Source organism: Montipora capricornis, chromosome 11 (genome assembly GCF_036669925.1).
Source record: "Montipora capricornis isolate CH-2021 chromosome 11, ASM3666992v2, whole genome shotgun sequence".
Taxonomy (NCBI): domain Eukaryota; kingdom Metazoa; phylum Cnidaria; class Anthozoa; order Scleractinia; family Acroporidae; genus Montipora; species Montipora capricornis.
Genome location: NC_090893.1, coordinates 14,677,662 through 14,695,161, shown reverse-complemented (window position 1 = coordinate 14,695,161; position 17,500 = coordinate 14,677,662). Strand labels below are relative to the sequence as shown.

General features: G+C 40.3%; 1 protein-coding gene across 1 annotated transcript in view; it reads right to left on the bottom strand.

Moving 5' to 3' along the window:
• The window catches only part of LOC138024940 (DNA-directed RNA polymerase I subunit RPA1-like), a 54,306-nt gene that overhangs the window by 18,743 nt on the left and 18,063 nt on the right, over nucleotides 1-17,500 (bottom strand). Inside the window, exons 17-29 of the mRNA XM_068872139.1 lie at nucleotides 16,867-17,269; nucleotides 15,137-15,352; nucleotides 13,249-13,326; nucleotides 12,830-12,967; nucleotides 12,251-12,306; nucleotides 11,618-11,782; nucleotides 10,197-10,296; nucleotides 7,951-8,045; nucleotides 5,499-5,628; nucleotides 2,760-2,815; nucleotides 1,900-1,951; nucleotides 1,060-1,169; nucleotides 50-114 (exon numbers count right to left, since the gene is read on the bottom strand). Of these exons, the coding sequence (XP_068728240.1) occupies nucleotides 50-114; nucleotides 1,060-1,169; nucleotides 1,900-1,951; nucleotides 2,760-2,815; nucleotides 5,499-5,628; nucleotides 7,951-8,045; nucleotides 10,197-10,296; nucleotides 11,618-11,782; nucleotides 12,251-12,306; nucleotides 12,830-12,967; nucleotides 13,249-13,326; nucleotides 15,137-15,352; nucleotides 16,867-17,269 (1,664 nt within the window). The remainder of the gene's footprint in view (nucleotides 1-49; nucleotides 115-1,059; nucleotides 1,170-1,899; nucleotides 1,952-2,759; nucleotides 2,816-5,498; nucleotides 5,629-7,950; nucleotides 8,046-10,196; nucleotides 10,297-11,617; nucleotides 11,783-12,250; nucleotides 12,307-12,829; nucleotides 12,968-13,248; nucleotides 13,327-15,136; nucleotides 15,353-16,866; nucleotides 17,270-17,500) is intronic.

Sequence of the window (17,500 nt, the reverse complement as noted above, 5' to 3'; positions counted from 1 at the left end):
TTAAAGCCTCTGTCTTAAAATTACGGAATCCAAACAAGAATGACGTTACCTTGAGCCGGGGTCGATTCATCGTCATTTCTTGGCTGCTCGTTATCCGCCGCAAAATTGATTACTCTGCAAGTAAATCAACAAAAGTAGGGAGGTGCTTTTCGTTGGATCTTCTTCCTTTTTCGACAATAAATATTGATTCTGCCCTTAAAACTAGCAAGTTCCTTTCGATGGCTCCTCCCTCTACTACCGACACCAAGGGCGCGTTCGATTGACCATATTCCGGAATTGGAATACAATAGTCATGGAATAGAAGTTACAAATCCTTCGTTTTTGCGGAGATTCGCATTAATATTGTCAAACACTTGCTATAATGCTATTTTAAACATAGCTTTATTATCCTTCTTGCTGCAAAACGCCACACAGTGTTTTAAATCATCACGCCACGTATTCTTATTCCGGAATTGACGGTTTTCATCTGACGTCACGGCGGCCATGTTTGTGTACAGAACAATGCTGTAAAATGTCATTTGGGAATTTGACTCTATTATCATGCAAAAACTTGTGAAACCTTTTCTGTCGTTTTGTACACCAACATGGCCGTCTCATCACGTGGATGAAAACCAAGGATAGGGTCAGTCGAACGCATCCTAAATTTCAACTTCTCCCCTTTAAAATGTTCCATCATCAAAACACATCATGAAAATTTGATTCAACAAAGCTCACGGGAGGGCTGGTATTCAGTCCCAGGCTGCAGCCGCGGATATTACTATAGATACGAAGTTGTTGCTATGGAAACGCCACCTTGTCCCGCGCTTAGAGTCAGCTGCAAGTTTGCTGCACTACGATTGGCACATTTCATTTTCTTCGTCTGACGTGATTGTTCTAAATAATAATAGTAATAATAATAATAATAATAATAATAATAATAATAATAATAATAATAATAATAACTTTATTTATCCTGGTAAAATGACCGGTTTTGGTTTTCGACACTCCACTGCAAAGCGCTCTAAACCCCGACCACACTAACTTTTAACCCTCGTTTCAAAATCACCACATATCACTCACTTTTCGGTACTTTTAGCCTTGTTCGCTTTCAAAACGGCAACGATCAACTTCTTAATAAAAACTGACTCCACATAATGCAGAATCCCTTCAGCTCTCACGCAAAATTCGTCCTGAAAAGAAAGGTGAATAATAATAATAATAATAATAACAGTAGCAGCACTAGTACTAGTAATGATATTAACAATAGTCATCATCATCATCAGGATGAATAACAGACCAATGACGTCACATGACGCGACCTTATTGTACCCGTGAACTTTTGGAACACCTAGGTAAGCAACAGAGACAACTCTGTTTAGAATCAATACGGCCTTTGCGTGATTGGAAGAATTTTTGCACAATGAAGCAGACTTCAGTCGTCAAGGCCAAAACACCATCATCGATCTTCAAAATTCTCTAAATCATGGTCAATTGGACGCAATATTATATTTTTGAGTTGACGTTTTAGTAACTGCTCACGCTAATTTACTTCAGGAGTTGAGTTACAACCAACAAAACGTTTATCGCCTGTATTTGTAGACACAAGTGCATGGTGTTCAAAACAAGAAGAGTATAAGGGCCCTGAAGAAGAAGAGTAAATAATGAGCCCTGGTTGTTCGAAAGCCGATTAACTTAATCCAGGGTTTGCGTAAACTTTTGTTTCGTGTTTTCAACTTTTCGGTGAAAGTTTCTTTGCTTATTTTTGTTTTTCAAGATTGAGTTCTTCTAAAGACTAAGTAAAAGTTTGCCGAATATCAGCGTTTAACAGCATTTGGGAGTAGAGAAGTAAACTCCTTGGTTAATTTTTAATCTGGGATTGGCGTTAATCGGCTTTTGAGCAACCGTAGCCTGGATTATTACCTTGTAAGAAGTTTCACTGAGAAAGTTAAAACGGACACGGTGAATTCGTTCTCTGTGCCAAACAGAGAAAAGAATAAAACATCAAATGTTAGTTCACTTCAGAGTTGAAACTTGAATGAAACAGTTCAAGAAAAAATGCAAATACGGAAAATAAGGACAAAGATTGACCCTTGTATCCAGAAATAAAAGCCACCAAATTTTGATATTCTGCACGATGTATCCCCTTGCAATAACGAAACAGTCAGGGTTACCGCTGCTTTTAGGTTAGGCTAAATGTAAATGTTCATCTTTACTTGAGAAGTAGAGTTTAGCGGATACTTGGTGACGTTCATTGTCTGTATTCTAAGACACGAGTGATGTTGAAGTTGCGAAGGAGAGCAAGGGGACACTTCGTGACGCTTATAAAACTCGATGTGCATCTAAATACTTGGATTTCTGGACAAAGAGCGGTTTTCAATAGAGTGTCGAAAGTAATTAGTGAATTGCTTTCGTTTTGCATTACTTCACTCAGTGAAAGAACTTTGGTAACGTAAAGTGGTTCTTGACGTCATTGAAGGAATAGACCCATACCTCTCGCAAGCTCGGCCATGGGGCAAATGAACGCCGGCTTTGTCAATCTCTCGTACCTCTGATGATTAGGGTTGTTAAAAGTGAAACATAGAGATGCAAAGCTAAAATACGTGATAGACATTAAACTTTTGCAAAAGACAATTTACTTTGAGGTTAGGTCACTTAAACGGTCACCAACATGGCCATTGTGAAATCGTGCAGAAAAACAAGGATACACAATTCCGGTTGAGCGAGAGTTGGACCCCATTGCCATGGTAACAAAACTCGACATTGCCGTGACTTTTTCTCACCGGTTCGGGTGTTGCTTTGTTGAAAGGGATTCCCACACATCAACAGACTCCAGCACCTGTCGGCAAAGAGACAAAAAAATAGTAATAAACGTAAGGAAACTTTAACTTAGGCTTGGCTACGTAACCAAGAGACAGGGCTAACTCAATGTTGTACCCAATTCAAATCTCCCGGGATTAAGATTCTTTGTGTGTTGTATTTGCATGATAATGTAGCATTCATAGGTAAATGATATGGAAATACCTGGAACAAAACGTTTTATTCCCAAAGGGTTTGAATTGGGTACAACATTGAGTTAGCCGATTAGGTCTATCCGAGGTGACTAGAAAGTGAATTCATTTGCAAATGTCATCAGCAATTGTCTTAAGTTAATGTTGATCCACCCTAAGAGTAAAGCCCCCATCTCCACTGCGGCAGTTTAATGCTTCAAGAACGAACTTCACGGTCTGCGATTGAATCAATCGAAACAATATCACAGATTCGAGAGATACAACTTTACCCTCAAACAAAAGAAACTGCCTCGAAGCTCTGCCGTGCTTGTGCACATCTCTACTCGATTCTTTGAGCCCCGAAAACACTGTGAACAGTTTTTAAGTTAATTTAATAGACCACTTTCATAAATAGAGACCACTTTTACATTCTTTTGTCTCTATGTTAATTAGACCTACTGCCCTCATTTTAAAACAGAAATTCTTTTGAAATTTGCTCGTCGTAGCGAGGCTAGTTAGGCTTATTAGCATTAAAACAAAAGAATATTTTATTTGGCCGCCATTATGAAAGAGGTATATGAAGCGAGAAAGTTATGGTCATTTATCGAATAGTTTCTACCGTAAAATCGAATGCAATTTAAGGAGTTACTACCATGGAGGCTATCTTCCCCTTATCTTTTCTTATTTCATTCAGTTGTTTCTTTTTCCCGGCGACATCAACGCAAACGTTTTCTATGTAAGTGAGAACTGGCGCAGTGCCACCATGCAGGCACTTCTTCTCGCAACAGATCTCGCGCTTTCGCTGTGATGGAAATCTCAAGATGCCACACAAGTCACTCGACAGGCGTTGGACTAAAGAACGTATGCAAGCCATGTCTGTGTGACGGCACATCACGGTCACCAATTTTTCCTTCTAACTTGTGTCGCCACAAAATTTACTTATGTCTAGTAATGCAACACATGTGCCCTGTTAAAAGTCAAGTGTCACGCTAGTTTAGTCAAACTTCAGAACACCAAAACACGTTTTTGCATCAATGAAGACCACAAAATAATGCTGTATTTTTGTTGCCAATAATCACTGATATCACGGCGGTGTCTTCAATTCTATTTACATATTTTGCCAGTGGGTTGTCAGGAATGCTGAACGTGCGAGATAAACCACTAAAATTATATTTTTGTTCACTTTTGACCTAAAAACAGCATTTTGGGACCCATTTCCAACAATAAGGTAAGTGTTTGGGTTAGAGAGAGAAAAAAAACTGATCTTTCTGAGAAAGTAACCTGCAGATTTTGTTGAATTTTAAACATTTTACGAGATTATTTCTAGCATTATCTGGTAACGCTGAATGGGAATTTCGTCTTGATATGATTACCCTAACTGTATCTAAGGACAGAATATATTTATTTGTTTGAAAAAGGGAGAAACTATTTTGAGCCCCCTTAAACTGTAGATATCTAAACCCCTGTATCAAGTTGAAGCTTATAGAGACGGCTATCAAACTATACTAAGACAAGGAACTTCACAAAGTGTCGCTTAAACTGTGCTCCTCATGTATTATTTAAAAAACGAGCAATATTGCTTAATCGGGGTTGCGAATTTTTTTGAACGGTTTCAAAAACATTCCACGAAAAGTGTCCCTCTGGACTCAGAACAATGTTTCCAATAGGCCTTTTTCCACATATTAAAATTCAGCTGCAAAGGGAGGTTTACAGCACAAAGACAAAGGAAAGTGGATGATGTGTTAATATCTGCCACGTTCATTGCAACTAGTTTCTATTGTCTTTGTCCTCTCTGCCTCACTATCAAGATGAATATTGATATTTCGAAAAAGGCCTATGGTGAGAGGAGAATATTAGCATACAAGAAAAACAAGCTATGCCTTATCAGTTTTCTTTACATAAAAAACACTAGCGAGGAGTGTTTTATGAGAATATAAAGCTCATACACGTGACGTTTTATCGGTGTTTTGATAGGCTGTTGCTTAGGAAATATAAAACGCTAGTGTCGCTCACCTTTCTTCTAATTCCTATACATATGGAATATAAATAGACATCTATTCACGAAAACTACGAAAATTGTACATAAACGGTTGAAGGGTCACTTAAATCCGTTTGTGTTGGCCTGTAGTTCCACTCGTGCGCGCACTCGAATGAGCGGGTGACGCATGCGTAAATGCTGATCTTGCAACCCCCTCATTTTTCTTCATTTTGCAACTTTACTCGTTTATATCTCTGCTTCCGGGCGGTAATTTTTTTTCATTTTTTGCATGTTAACTTGGATTAATTCAAAACGTTTGTCTTTCAAATTAAAAAAAAAAATGTAGGTGAAAAAAAAAATGGCGGTATTCGTTTATTTCTGGTGACCCACTTTAAATTATGAGCTGACGCGAGCAGCTTTCAGAATTGTGTGTGTGGTATACGATAACCTTAACAAAATCGGCGTGAATCCAATTGCTTGCATTTCTGGACATATCTGGTGAAATTGAAAGACATTTTTCCGGAAAACCTGTCCAAAGACACAATGGCTTATACCTGCGCCAGAGTAACTTTCGTAAATATTCTTTGCAGTTGTTTTGCCCGCTTCTTTGCTTTTGATCTTGGCTTCAGAGGAAGGTCCATAGTCGGTGTCTTGATACTAGCACTAGCAGTCATCAAAATTTCCCTGAAAGGGAAACCAAACAGTATCAATGGTGATTAGTGATAGTAACTGGACTGAGTGGAAATACAATCCAAAGAGTAAGCGTGCGAGTGATTTTACTGGCTGATTTGAAATTACGAGCACGATTACTCCCTGAATTGTACGACAAGAGGTTCAATAACTAGTTAATCGTAACTATTACAAACTTCGCGGTTAAAGTCTATGAAAACCTTTTAGTGTGAAAACGTTTAAATTACATTCAATCTGTTTAGCAAACAGTAGGAAAACAGCAAGAACAGGTATCTAGTTTGGAGTTGTTCAAATTGGACACCCACGTGATCACGCGTCAATTACGCGATAAATAAGTGCGCAGAGAGCCAATAAAAATCGATAATTTTGCAATAGTTACAGTTAATAAAGGAAAGGAGCACTCAGGTGTCTCCCCGAGTATGAAAAATAAATCACTTCATTACAATCAGTTGAGTTTACTTTCGACGGATCGATACTCCTACATCTTGAATTTGTAAAAAAAAAATTCTAAATGCATTCAGTCAGCTGGGATCTTATGATCGAGGACTGTTTGTTTAACATTTCAAGTTTATGGCAAATCGCCCGGAGAAGCACGAATCGCCTGTAGAAGCAGTTTTTGCTTAGAATCACCTTGTTTCTGATGTAAGGATAATTTTATCAGAAAAGGAATTCCACATTGCCATTTCTGAGTTTTAAACTGGTGATAAACTAAAGATTTCCCATGAAAAACCCTAAAAAACGTGACATAGCCCATTCAAGGACGTTCGCGCCAATTGTTTCTGCGCATCCTTACTGCGCACGCAAATGCCCACGCCACGTCATACACGAGCGCGCGCTAAGTAATAAAAATGAGAAATGATAGGGCAAAAGGCCATTGCTATAGCTTTGCCTGGATTTAACGGTCTTGGACGTTCGGTGACCCCTATTTTTCTTTCCAGAAACGGACTTTATTTACAATCATCTCCACGTTGTCCACAAATTAACAAAAAATCAATGTGGGAAGCTAAAAAAATTTCAAGATTTTTGCTCACGGGACATCAAATCCTGCCATCTTGCGGCTGCAAGGCGCGTGAAACTGTGGTCCCTAAATGCGAACTTGATCTTTAAGGAACCTCACCAGTTGACTAAATTCACTTAATAAGTCCACTTAAACAATATTTGGCAGAGAAGATTTCACTTCAAAGATTTAATTGCAATATATTTGGGTTTACAGACACTGGCCTTATTCGCTAACGAAGCCCGATTTTGTCACATTTTCGGTGTTTTTCCGGGCATGTTCTCTCCAAAACGAAGTCGGTGACCCCCCATTTTTTACATTTCTGACATAACTAACTCATTATCTTACAGTGGTAAAAGTTTCAGAAAAAAATCAATGTTGAACAATTTTCGCGCGAACGTCCTTAAGTGAAGAACCATTCGTTTGTTCACGAAATGCTATTGCCCAGTGGCGTTTTACTGAATGCCGAATCATACTACTAAAGTAGCCATAAATGTTTGAAATAAGGATATACTTAATGTTGGCAAGGAGAGAGATGTGCAAACTCAAACAACTCGCCACTCCCTCGAATAACCCAGGAGCCTGGATCCATCACCCCAACCCCACTGGAAAAATGTGACACAAAAAATAGGCGATTTTAAAACTCATTTGTATCGGATACGGCCGCTTTCTTTGAAAAATGTTAAGACAGTTTTGACTGTAAAGGCTTTTTTCCAGTGATTTAAATACATTTTTCTTTGGAATGGACGTTCCCTTTAAACACGAAGAGGCACTGTAAAAGGGGTCGCTTCACGCTCTGTTTTTGTTCGAATTCATTCAAGCACAACTGATTAATTATGCAAGGTGGTGATCGACAAACAGCAACACAGAGACGGAAGCCTCAAACGATATTTATAGCACGAGAAAAAGGGACGCGGGATTAAAAAAACGAACGCTAGATTACGGACACATTGCCATTTGTATCTGCCTTATTACACAAATTATCACAGAGCTTTGTATGAGTCCACGGTTGATTATTAAATCACTCGCACGAGCATTAGGCACTACGCCTTCTATAGATGGTTTTCAATCATGTGATGAGACGGCCATGTTTGTGTACAAAACAATAGCAAATTATGGCACATGTTTTGCATTATAATAGAGTCAAATTCCCAAAAGACTTTTTCCTCGATTGTTCTGTACATCAACATGGTTGCTGTGACCTCAGGTGAAAACCATCTATAGGGTGTATGCGCGTTTTAGTCCTCGCAATTTTCAGCTTTGACAAGTACTAAAACTATATACGGCTTAAAAACACAGTAACACGGTTTTTCATGTACCTTAGTCTCGGTATCCCAAGTGTGACGTTCATCTCCCCTCGACCAGCAAAGTGAAATGTGTTGAGTGTCATCTGAGTGGATGGTTCACCAATAGACTACAACAACAACAACATGAAACACAGCAGTTCATCGAACGGTCTAAGCGCCAGAGTCACTATAGATGGTTTGCAACCAATCTCTAAAGGCACGGATAACAATGATCTAATGTAAAATTGCTCGTGGACGAACAAAAGGAGTTAACGAGAGATCTTTAGTTTTCGTCCACCAACATGGCGGCAATAACGTTAACTAGAAAACAACCATTAACAGTACTGTGCGACATTTTAATAGTGTCGTTCTGATGAAGAACCTGTGACCTCCGAATATTGTTCGGACGCTCCACTACTAAACCATAAAAGACTCGAGGGAGCTATGCCATTAAACCAGGTTCCGGTAGCGATGGGGTTGGGAGTCTCCCCGATCGTTTTCTTACCGAAAACTATCCCTGCCCCCCTCTCCTTAAGTACCTACTACAGGCATTGTGGCCATTAACCTCGCTTCCAACCTCTGTGATTGCATCATGACAGCCGAGCATGTACACCTGACCCGAAGGTTTTTCCTCGGGGTTCTCTGGTTAAAGTTCATCATCCACAGAAAATCTTAAATAACAATGACCACAACCAGGTTTTCTGAGCACCCCCAACAACCACTGTTTTAACGAAAACCGTTGGTCAGCAACCTGGTTCTGATCATTGCTGTCTAAAGTCTCCCTCATCCACAAGGACCCCAAGCGATTTAAAGCTACTCGGTTGTAGCTATCGAGGGCCGCAAGTTAGAAAACTGGAAAATGTTATTTGGGTTTTCCTCCTTAGATAAAGACATTGTATGGTATCGTCCTATACTGCAATGGTCGCGAAATGTGGTATTTCTGCAATTACTGCATGTAGGTGAACGAAATGCTTCATGTTAACAACCATGAAACTCTCGCGGTTGCTGGGTTTTGTTAGTGTAACAGTCATTACAATATGGGCCACATATTCGTGTTATATGTGTCATACATCCCCGACTTGATTAGGTCTAATATAAGTTTGTTTCTTGTTTATGGTAAAAGGATTAGTCGAGAGCAGCTCAGAGGTATGCCTCAAGTAATCACGGAAAGAATATTCTGACGAGAAACATGTTTCATCATCGCTGCACTGTCTCGACTTCTATACGACCTGAATGTCACTGCCACAATTGAATCCTTGTGATAGTGTACATGTGGCCTCAATTGGATATGCCCATCATTCTCTGATCTATCAGCCCTATCAAACCAGCAACAACACTAAAAGTACACTTGACACACTTAGCCATCTCTGAAAATTTGAACCCGTTATATTAGGACTGTTACTTTAAAAACCAAACATTCACAAAAGATGTAGTTGCTTATCAGGTCCCCAGGTCCCAGCCTGGAGAACTTTATCCACTGAATAAGTCCCTTTCCAGAGTATAGTCAGTGTGCAACCAATCTCTAGAGACAGAAGACAATGCTGCAATGTACAATTGCTGGTGGACGAACAAAAAGAGCTGATGAGACACCCTTTCTTTTCGTCAACCAACATGGAGGCGATGACGTCACGTGAAAACCACATATTGAATATATTACACGTTAAAGATGTTCGCCACGGTTTTCCATACACGCCTTTACTATAGATGTGTTTGTGTGTGCATTTTTACGGTTAAGTGAGCGAATACTGAAATATCGGTACAGATTCAAAGTTCTTCAGCCTTCGACCAACTAATAATTTAACAATCTGATATCAAACATTTCGCTAACTATCAAATCACAAAGGCTAAAAATTGGTGAGGTGACTAAAGTTTTTTTTTATTTATTTATTTATTTTTTATTTACTTATTTTTATTTTGCGGCGTCACAGGTAACACATCAGATCCTCGGCTTTCCAATCGAACAAAACATCTGGAAATGGATTTTGCCGCGGATTTTAATTTAATTTAATCCATTTCAGAGCTCGTGTGCTATTGAGCAATGGGGAAGCGGGACTAGGAGAGAACATGTCAACCAGTCAAGCTTGTCCAAGTTAGTGATATACCACACAAAGGACAGCGACAACACTGGGAATACCATCATAACTGAACTTACTCCCCGACATGAATGTTTATAAAAAAAAAAAAAAAAACGAGCTTTCATTTTTCTAGCTGCATTCAAGGACCCCAAGTGACATTCCACTGACCCAAGGTCCTTGAATTCGTTGAGTGACATGACTCACCTGCGCAGCCAATAAGCCCACAGCCTCCCCTGGTTCTGCAAGAGCGCGGAATGCTTTTAGATACATTAGGTTCTTGAACCTGTACGCCGGCAGCTTACCACTGTCAACAACGAAAACTCCATGGTTATGAACGCTAGCTTAAGGTTTAAGGCTTAACAAACATACTGACTCTCTGAGAGGGTGTGCTCCACTTTGGCGAATCCAAAAACGGATTTTTTGATCCAAGATCTGCCAGATTTTGCAACCGCCTGAAACGTGAAATTGGATCTGTAACCGTGGTAACCCTTCGTGAATGTGTTCAATATGGCGGAATCTCAAGAAATGATGTGTTTTCTAGTCTTTGACGAATTGTGATGATACTACCAATAATTTTCTAATCAGTCATTCGCGTGACGACGACGAAGGACTGGCGCAAAATGGTCGTAGAGTCGAAAAGGGGGAGGATTGAGTTTTCTCCAGTTGGAAATACCGCTGCCTCAAATGATAAATTTCGGATCCACTGCGAATGGAACAGCGCAGAACGCGAATCGGTAAATCTGGATTTGAATTATTTGGATTTCAAATCCAGATTTAAAATCCGGATTTGGATTTATCGAAAGGAACACGAAATCCGCTTTACCATCGAAAATCCGTTATTGGATTCGCCGAAAGGAACACACCCAGACAGACATATTATCTTGTTGTTAACTAAAGTCTTTCGTTCTCAAACAAAAAGGCTCTGAGGATCAAGACGCTGCGAAGGTGCGCAAACATGGGTCACTAGTCAAAACCAACCATTGTGGGCCGTTAAAGATTAGTTTGGCCAATCACAACAGACCTTGAAAATCAAACGAACCAATCATAACTCAAAGCAATTTGCCAAAGGGACGCTAGAGCGGTAAAAAAGGGTGCGGGCACGTCTTAACCTTTTTCCTCTGTAGCTACGTTTAAGACGTTTCCTTACCACACTTTGGAAAAACAACAACGTGAAATTTGTCACATGAAGGTTTTGAAGACAAAGTGAGAACACAACGAGTAATGGGTCCATTCCCTATTTTTTGCTTTAAAGCCGTTCGTAACTACACGGTAAAAATATTACATTACCAATATTTCCCGTTGTAATCAAGTTGCACGGTACAAAGTGGGCGCGAAAAAAAAAAGGGAGGGGGAGGGGTATACGGTATCGAAAAAGGTCTTATCAACTGACATTTTTAATGATGTTACCTTTGGTCGAACTCTCTAATTTTTCAGATACCAAGTGCAGAGGTCTTTAAAACCTCTCCGCTTTATTGTCTCTCTTGATTCAATTTATAGTTGCAACTTGACCGCATTTTTTATTTGTTGTTTTCGCACTTGTCTACATCGTCTCTGGTCAAGTTCTCTTGTGTCAGGTTATTGAGAGAAAATAAATACTGTATGCCACAATCTATACATCAACATACTTCTCTTCAAACTCGTTATCGTCTGAATTGAGACATCTGTCTGGGTTGGCCTGTGTGTACGTCCTCACCAAGTCACTGAATTTCTCAGATACCGCACCAAAGTGTCGGTCAGCTTGAAGTTTGGATAGCACAGGATCTGGGCAACCTGTGACTTTCTTGGTATACCTGCGTGTACAGAAAAAAAACACATGTTAAGTAATGAAAATTCTGCCGAATTTTGCAGATCATTCCTCTGCAAAGGCGAAGGCATGCTCTGCTGAACTTGCAAAATTAAGAGGCGTCTTAACACAAGAACATCAGATTGTTGACATTTTTTTTTCACTGATATCCCGTTAGGAAACGTTGGCGTTCGTGTTATTTCTTAATTTGGACTTTTGTAAATAATTATGTTCACTGGAAAGAGTCGGGAGTTGTTTGGTATTCTTAGACACAAAAGATGTTGAAGGTCTGAAGCCATATTCACGAAAAGATTAAGTAGTGGCAAAGGAATATTCCGAGGGTACTCATTCCGTCAACATTGCTGTTACAAATCAAAGACAACAGATCGCTTCCATTGTGTTAGAGAGATATTCGTTCGTGTGACAACAAAACACAGCCACTGCACAAGTCATTCCGAAACACAAAGGAACAAACCATTCACGAATGTCCATTGGCGCTTTCCTCCACTTCTTGAAAAGCTTCAGGTCAGCCTGAAAGAAAAAGAAAGCGATTCAGTCGACACAAAATTTTGATCAAGTCTTCTCTGTCACTGAATAGCCAATGCTCATTGGCTATACTGTAGCTAGGTAACTGACAAAATAAATTTGGCTTTATCCTTTGTCAGTAAGGAGAAAACTTTGAATCGTTTTTTTTCCATTACTGTTTTCCTGCCCATGCGTACGGTTTCGTTTCTCAATCGTCATCTCTTCCACTTCTTGTTTTATACTTTTTTTCATTTTACTTTCACTTTTACCAAGTGGCATATTATGCCAGGTTATCATACAGTGTAGTTCCAAACCGACTGTTTTTTTCCCGGCGAAGGATTTTTAAGCTTAATTAAAGTGTGATCTGACAACATTACATAAATCCGTGATAAATTCAGGACTTTGCGGGGTGATTCGGCTAAAAAACTCCGAAAAGTGTGGGTTAAATGTAGCCTCTTGCTTACGAAAAATTAACTTTCACCGTCTTCTGAAAGCACAATCATGTTCCTCACAAGAATAACATCATTACCTTCGTGCGTCCAAAAGTTTGTGCTTCCTCGCCCGTTTTTTGATCTCCTTTAGGTGCCATGTTGTCTTGAGCAAAGTAAAGGAACGGTGAAGTTCTCGTTTCTCGATCAGCTGCGTGTTTCTTCTTCCATTTGTTTATCTGTAACCGAGAAAGGACAAAATGTAGGACAAGACGAAAGCGACTGTACTTCAATTGTGTATACGTTCTCATCGAAGGGGCGGTGGAGAAGAGCAGTCACCCCAATGCCTGTATTTCAAATAACAAAATCCAATAAACTGCAAAAAAACTATTTGAAGGAAACGAATGAAGCACTCTAGCAATTGTACTGAAGGAGACAGTGAAAACGCGGCAACCCTGGAACAGTGTGTTTACCCCACACGTGGTAAGAGCCACTAGGGTGTGTTATAATACAAACATACCTTTTTTTCAAGCTCGGCGGCTTCGTCTGACTCGAGATGAGGAAGAAGTTCGTGTGGGTTCACTTGCTTCAGAAAAATCTGTGAGTTCATTAAAATAAAGCAAACTTAGAGATCGATTTGGGAGGCGATTTGCAATAATGGTGAGAGTACTCGCCTTTCACATAGTGGCCCGGGTTCACACCTACAATCTCCCACACATACGTACACTTTGCTCTTGACTGAGCCAGCCGGTTGGCGAGTTTCGTCCCTTTATAGTTAGCTCTAGATTGGTCGGAGGTGAGGAGTGCGATTTGGTAAGGCCAACTTCTAAGCACCACAATAACTATAACAGACAAACCGTGCAGCTGTTTGCAACCTCAAATTTGCGTTCACATTTGTGTCGTGTCATTTTGCGCCAATTCTAATTATTATAATTCATTTTAAATTTCCATTGTAGCAGCCCCAACCTGAGGGCGATTTTCTTGCGGTTTCCTGTCGTCAGCAATGATTCTCTAGTGATGCTTTGGCTGTTGTAACACGGTCAAGCTATATTGTCAGGAGGCATTAAAGTTCGCTAAAAAAAGGTGACTGTTCTCTTTCTGCATTTGCCACGTTGTGGTTGGCGGAGTGAATTACACAACAATTTGGCTCCATTGTTTTCCGATAAATACTTTTTCCAATAGATCTATATCACTCAATGTCCAAACCAAAGATTTGGCACGTCTAACCTCTCTCATTCAGTGTGAGGCTAGACGTGCAAAGACAAAGCTATTATTCCCCACGGACTCCAAAACGGCCGCCGAGTGAAAAAGGTGTATATGGACTTTAAGATCTACGACTTGGTCGTCAAAGAGAACGTCACAAAACAACGAAGTATCATTGGTTTAAAGAGGAAATACAATCGTGCTGCACGTGCAGCACGCACTTTGCTACATATTCGTGCGGTACTCTGCACAACAACAACGTGAAATCACCAAATTTAAAGTGCACCTAACCCCAAAATTTTTTTTTCGCTAAAATAAATCTTTGCACCTGTTCGAAACGCATTGCGGCCATTTTTTCCTTTTTCTAACAAATCCTGCCATTTTATAGGCATCGAAAGTTGCGAAAATCCAAGCATCTTTTGTTCACGACCGAGTCAGAAGGGGAGTGGGTCTATTCCTGCTTTGACGTCACATACTAATTTACATTGCATTAACTCTTTGTAAAAATGCATGCAAAGTAGATTGCGACGTCAAAGCAGGAATAGACCCACTCCCCTTCTGACTCGGTCGTGAACAAAAGATGCTTGGATTTTCGCAACTTTCGAAGCCCATAAAATGGCAGGATTTGTTAGAAAAAGGAAAAAATGGCCGCAATGCGTTTCGAACAGGTGCAAAGATTTATTTTAGCGAGAAAAATATTTTGGGGTTAGGTGCACTTTAAGATTTTGACTACAACGCAAGCGTACAAATGTGAATATTTCAGTCTGAAACTGCTGGTACCAATTTATTTTTGGGATACTTCGCTCACATTGTACGACTAGAAGGAGATGTCCTAACCGCGAGAAACTTATATTTTGAGGTGACGTTTTCGTCGCCGTCCCGTCGTAGATCTTAAAAGTCCCTAATGAAAATAGGCCATTTCCGAGCTCATGCCTGCCTCCCCTTCAAAGCGAGTCTAAGTCCGAAATTTTTGTAATGGTAATTAGTTCTACTTTACATATGAATGAAAACTAAACAAAAACTTCGCACTTAGACTCGCTTTGAAGGTGAGGAAGGCATGAACTCGGAAATGGCCTATTCAAAACAACTGCGACATCTATGTCCACAGTCAAGTGACAAAGCTCTACCATATTCCACTGAATGCCTCTCCCACACTTTCACCAAAACAAGCAAGACTCGAGATTCTGAACAGAAACTGTACCAACCTTGAAATTGTCCGCCATGAAAGAGAACTGCTTCTCAGACATGAAAGAGGTCTTCATGACATCAAGACCATCCTCGCCGTAGTAGAACTGCAACACTGAGCCATCGCTATCACGTACAGTCAAATCATAACCGATTTGCAGACCCTCCATATGTTTAATAAGACATCGCTGCAGGTAGCCACTGCGACTTGTTTTGACAGCCGTGTCTACAAGACCCTACGAAAAAGAGAAATTTATTTTGAAACTAACTTCATGTACATAATACAATAAACGCGAGGAGCCTTTGTGGAATACGGAGCGTCTATTAAGGCCGGGACACACTAGGTCGACAAGTCGCAGAGACATGTCCCTGCGACAAATTGCTCCATGTGTACTACTTGCAAAACAAGTCGCTGCGACACAACGCCCTGTTCGGTGCACATGCAATGATCTCGTATGAGGGGGAATGTGAACTAGTTTTCTAATTCAATATGGCTGACCATATGACGCTCTCTCATTGGTTCATTTATATTTTGTCGCAGCGACTTGTTGCCGGAAGTGTACACACGATGCGACAACGCTGCTTTCGCTAATTTTGTCGCTGCGATAAGTCGCACGAATTCAAACTGGTTTGAATTCGTGCGACTGATCGCAGCGACAATGATTTTCATGAAATTAACCGTGTCACACAAGGCGATTTGTTGCGGCGACTTGTCCCCGCGACGTGTCGCAGCGACTTATCGCCTAGTGTGTCCCGGCCTTTAGACAGAAGCGTTACCTTTTTGCGCCGGCAGTTCACCCTTCTTAATCAATACTTTTAACATCTTGTGTACGCATAGGTACATAAATACGGGGCGTCTATTAGACAGAAGCGTTACCTTTTTGCGCCGGCAGTTCACCCTTCTTAACCAATACTTTTAACATCTTGTGTACGCATAGGTATACCAAAAAAAAAAACTTAAAACGCAACCGAAAACAAGCCAAGTTAAGACAAAATTATCTTTTTTTGACATTTAATACCTTATCGCCCAAATTATAAGTTCCGGAAAGCCAAAAATTAATGGCCTTGAAAGTGAAGAAGTTGATTGGAAGATACCCTATTTATTTATAGGAAAGTGGAAGCTATATAATGTATTATTTTTGTCTTAAAATCTGGTGGTTGAAGCTTAAGCATGCCAGCTTCTCGCTTTTTTAAAAACTAAGACGATGGTCCCTATAAATGAGTTTGTACCACAGAGACCGGTATACCATTCACGAATTAAAAAGGTAAATGGTTTGTTAAGCCAGCGACTGCTTTGTCTCAACTTTCACCAGGCGTGAACGGTTTTCGGAACTATACAGGTGTTTCAAAGTTTTAAGATTAACGGCCTTCTGTTCTGAAAAACAAAAAAAAAGCGGAAATTTTGAATTCCCAAGTTGCTCTTCGTGACCTTGAAACAGCCAGTGAACCATAAAGCAGAAATGGCCAGAGAATAATAGGCTCCCTTTGGCCTCTTGCTCATTGAGATTTAATAGTTGACAACTGTTCCCGAAAAAAAAAAACTTCATTTTCTTTCCGGAAATTTTCTGTTTCAATTAGATTCCTGGGTAGTAGAGACCGGTAAGCCTGTGACGTCACATCTTCTGTTTTGGCGGGAAAGAGTTTTTTATTGTTAGATGCCATGTGACGTTGAAGTAACCAATAAAGGCACTCGCTGTGGCTGAGGACATTTCAGCTACAGAACAATAATTATTCCTTGAATTTATTTTACCTCACGTCCCGCCATACAGTGGAAGAAATACTCTTGAGGCCGAATACCAGTCAAAAAGCGTCCATCGACGAAGCCCCCAGCTCTCGGACTGGTATCATAGGGCAAGAATGACGGCAGAGATCTACCGCTCAGCATGATCGGAGGTCGACGTCCCTCCAGCTCAATCTGGCCTAGAAGGCATGATATCTGCATACAGTTCACCGAAGATCCCTTTGCGCCAGATTGCACCATCACCTGGAGATTGTTATCTGGAAATCTTTTGAGCAGACCCAAAGGGATACATGCTCTGTTTATGAGATCCTGGTAATGGTCTGTTTTCCTCTTCATGTTCAAGTCGAGTTGTTTCATATCACTGCCGTCTTTGTTGTGGTGAATCGCTTGTAGTTTCTCCTCCAGAACTGACCTGGCATTAACACATCAAACGGGACAGTGTCACGATTTTTGGCCCTACTTCAACAACTTTAAAACGTCTTTGTATTAATGAAGAGCACGACGTAATGTTATATTATGTTCACCAAGGACTATGCCTCGGTACATCAGTGCAATCAGGTACACTTTTGTCTTGCTTGAGGGCGCAGAGGATATAAAACGGATTTGGCGAAAGCACTGACGAAATTGCAGCATATCACTACGC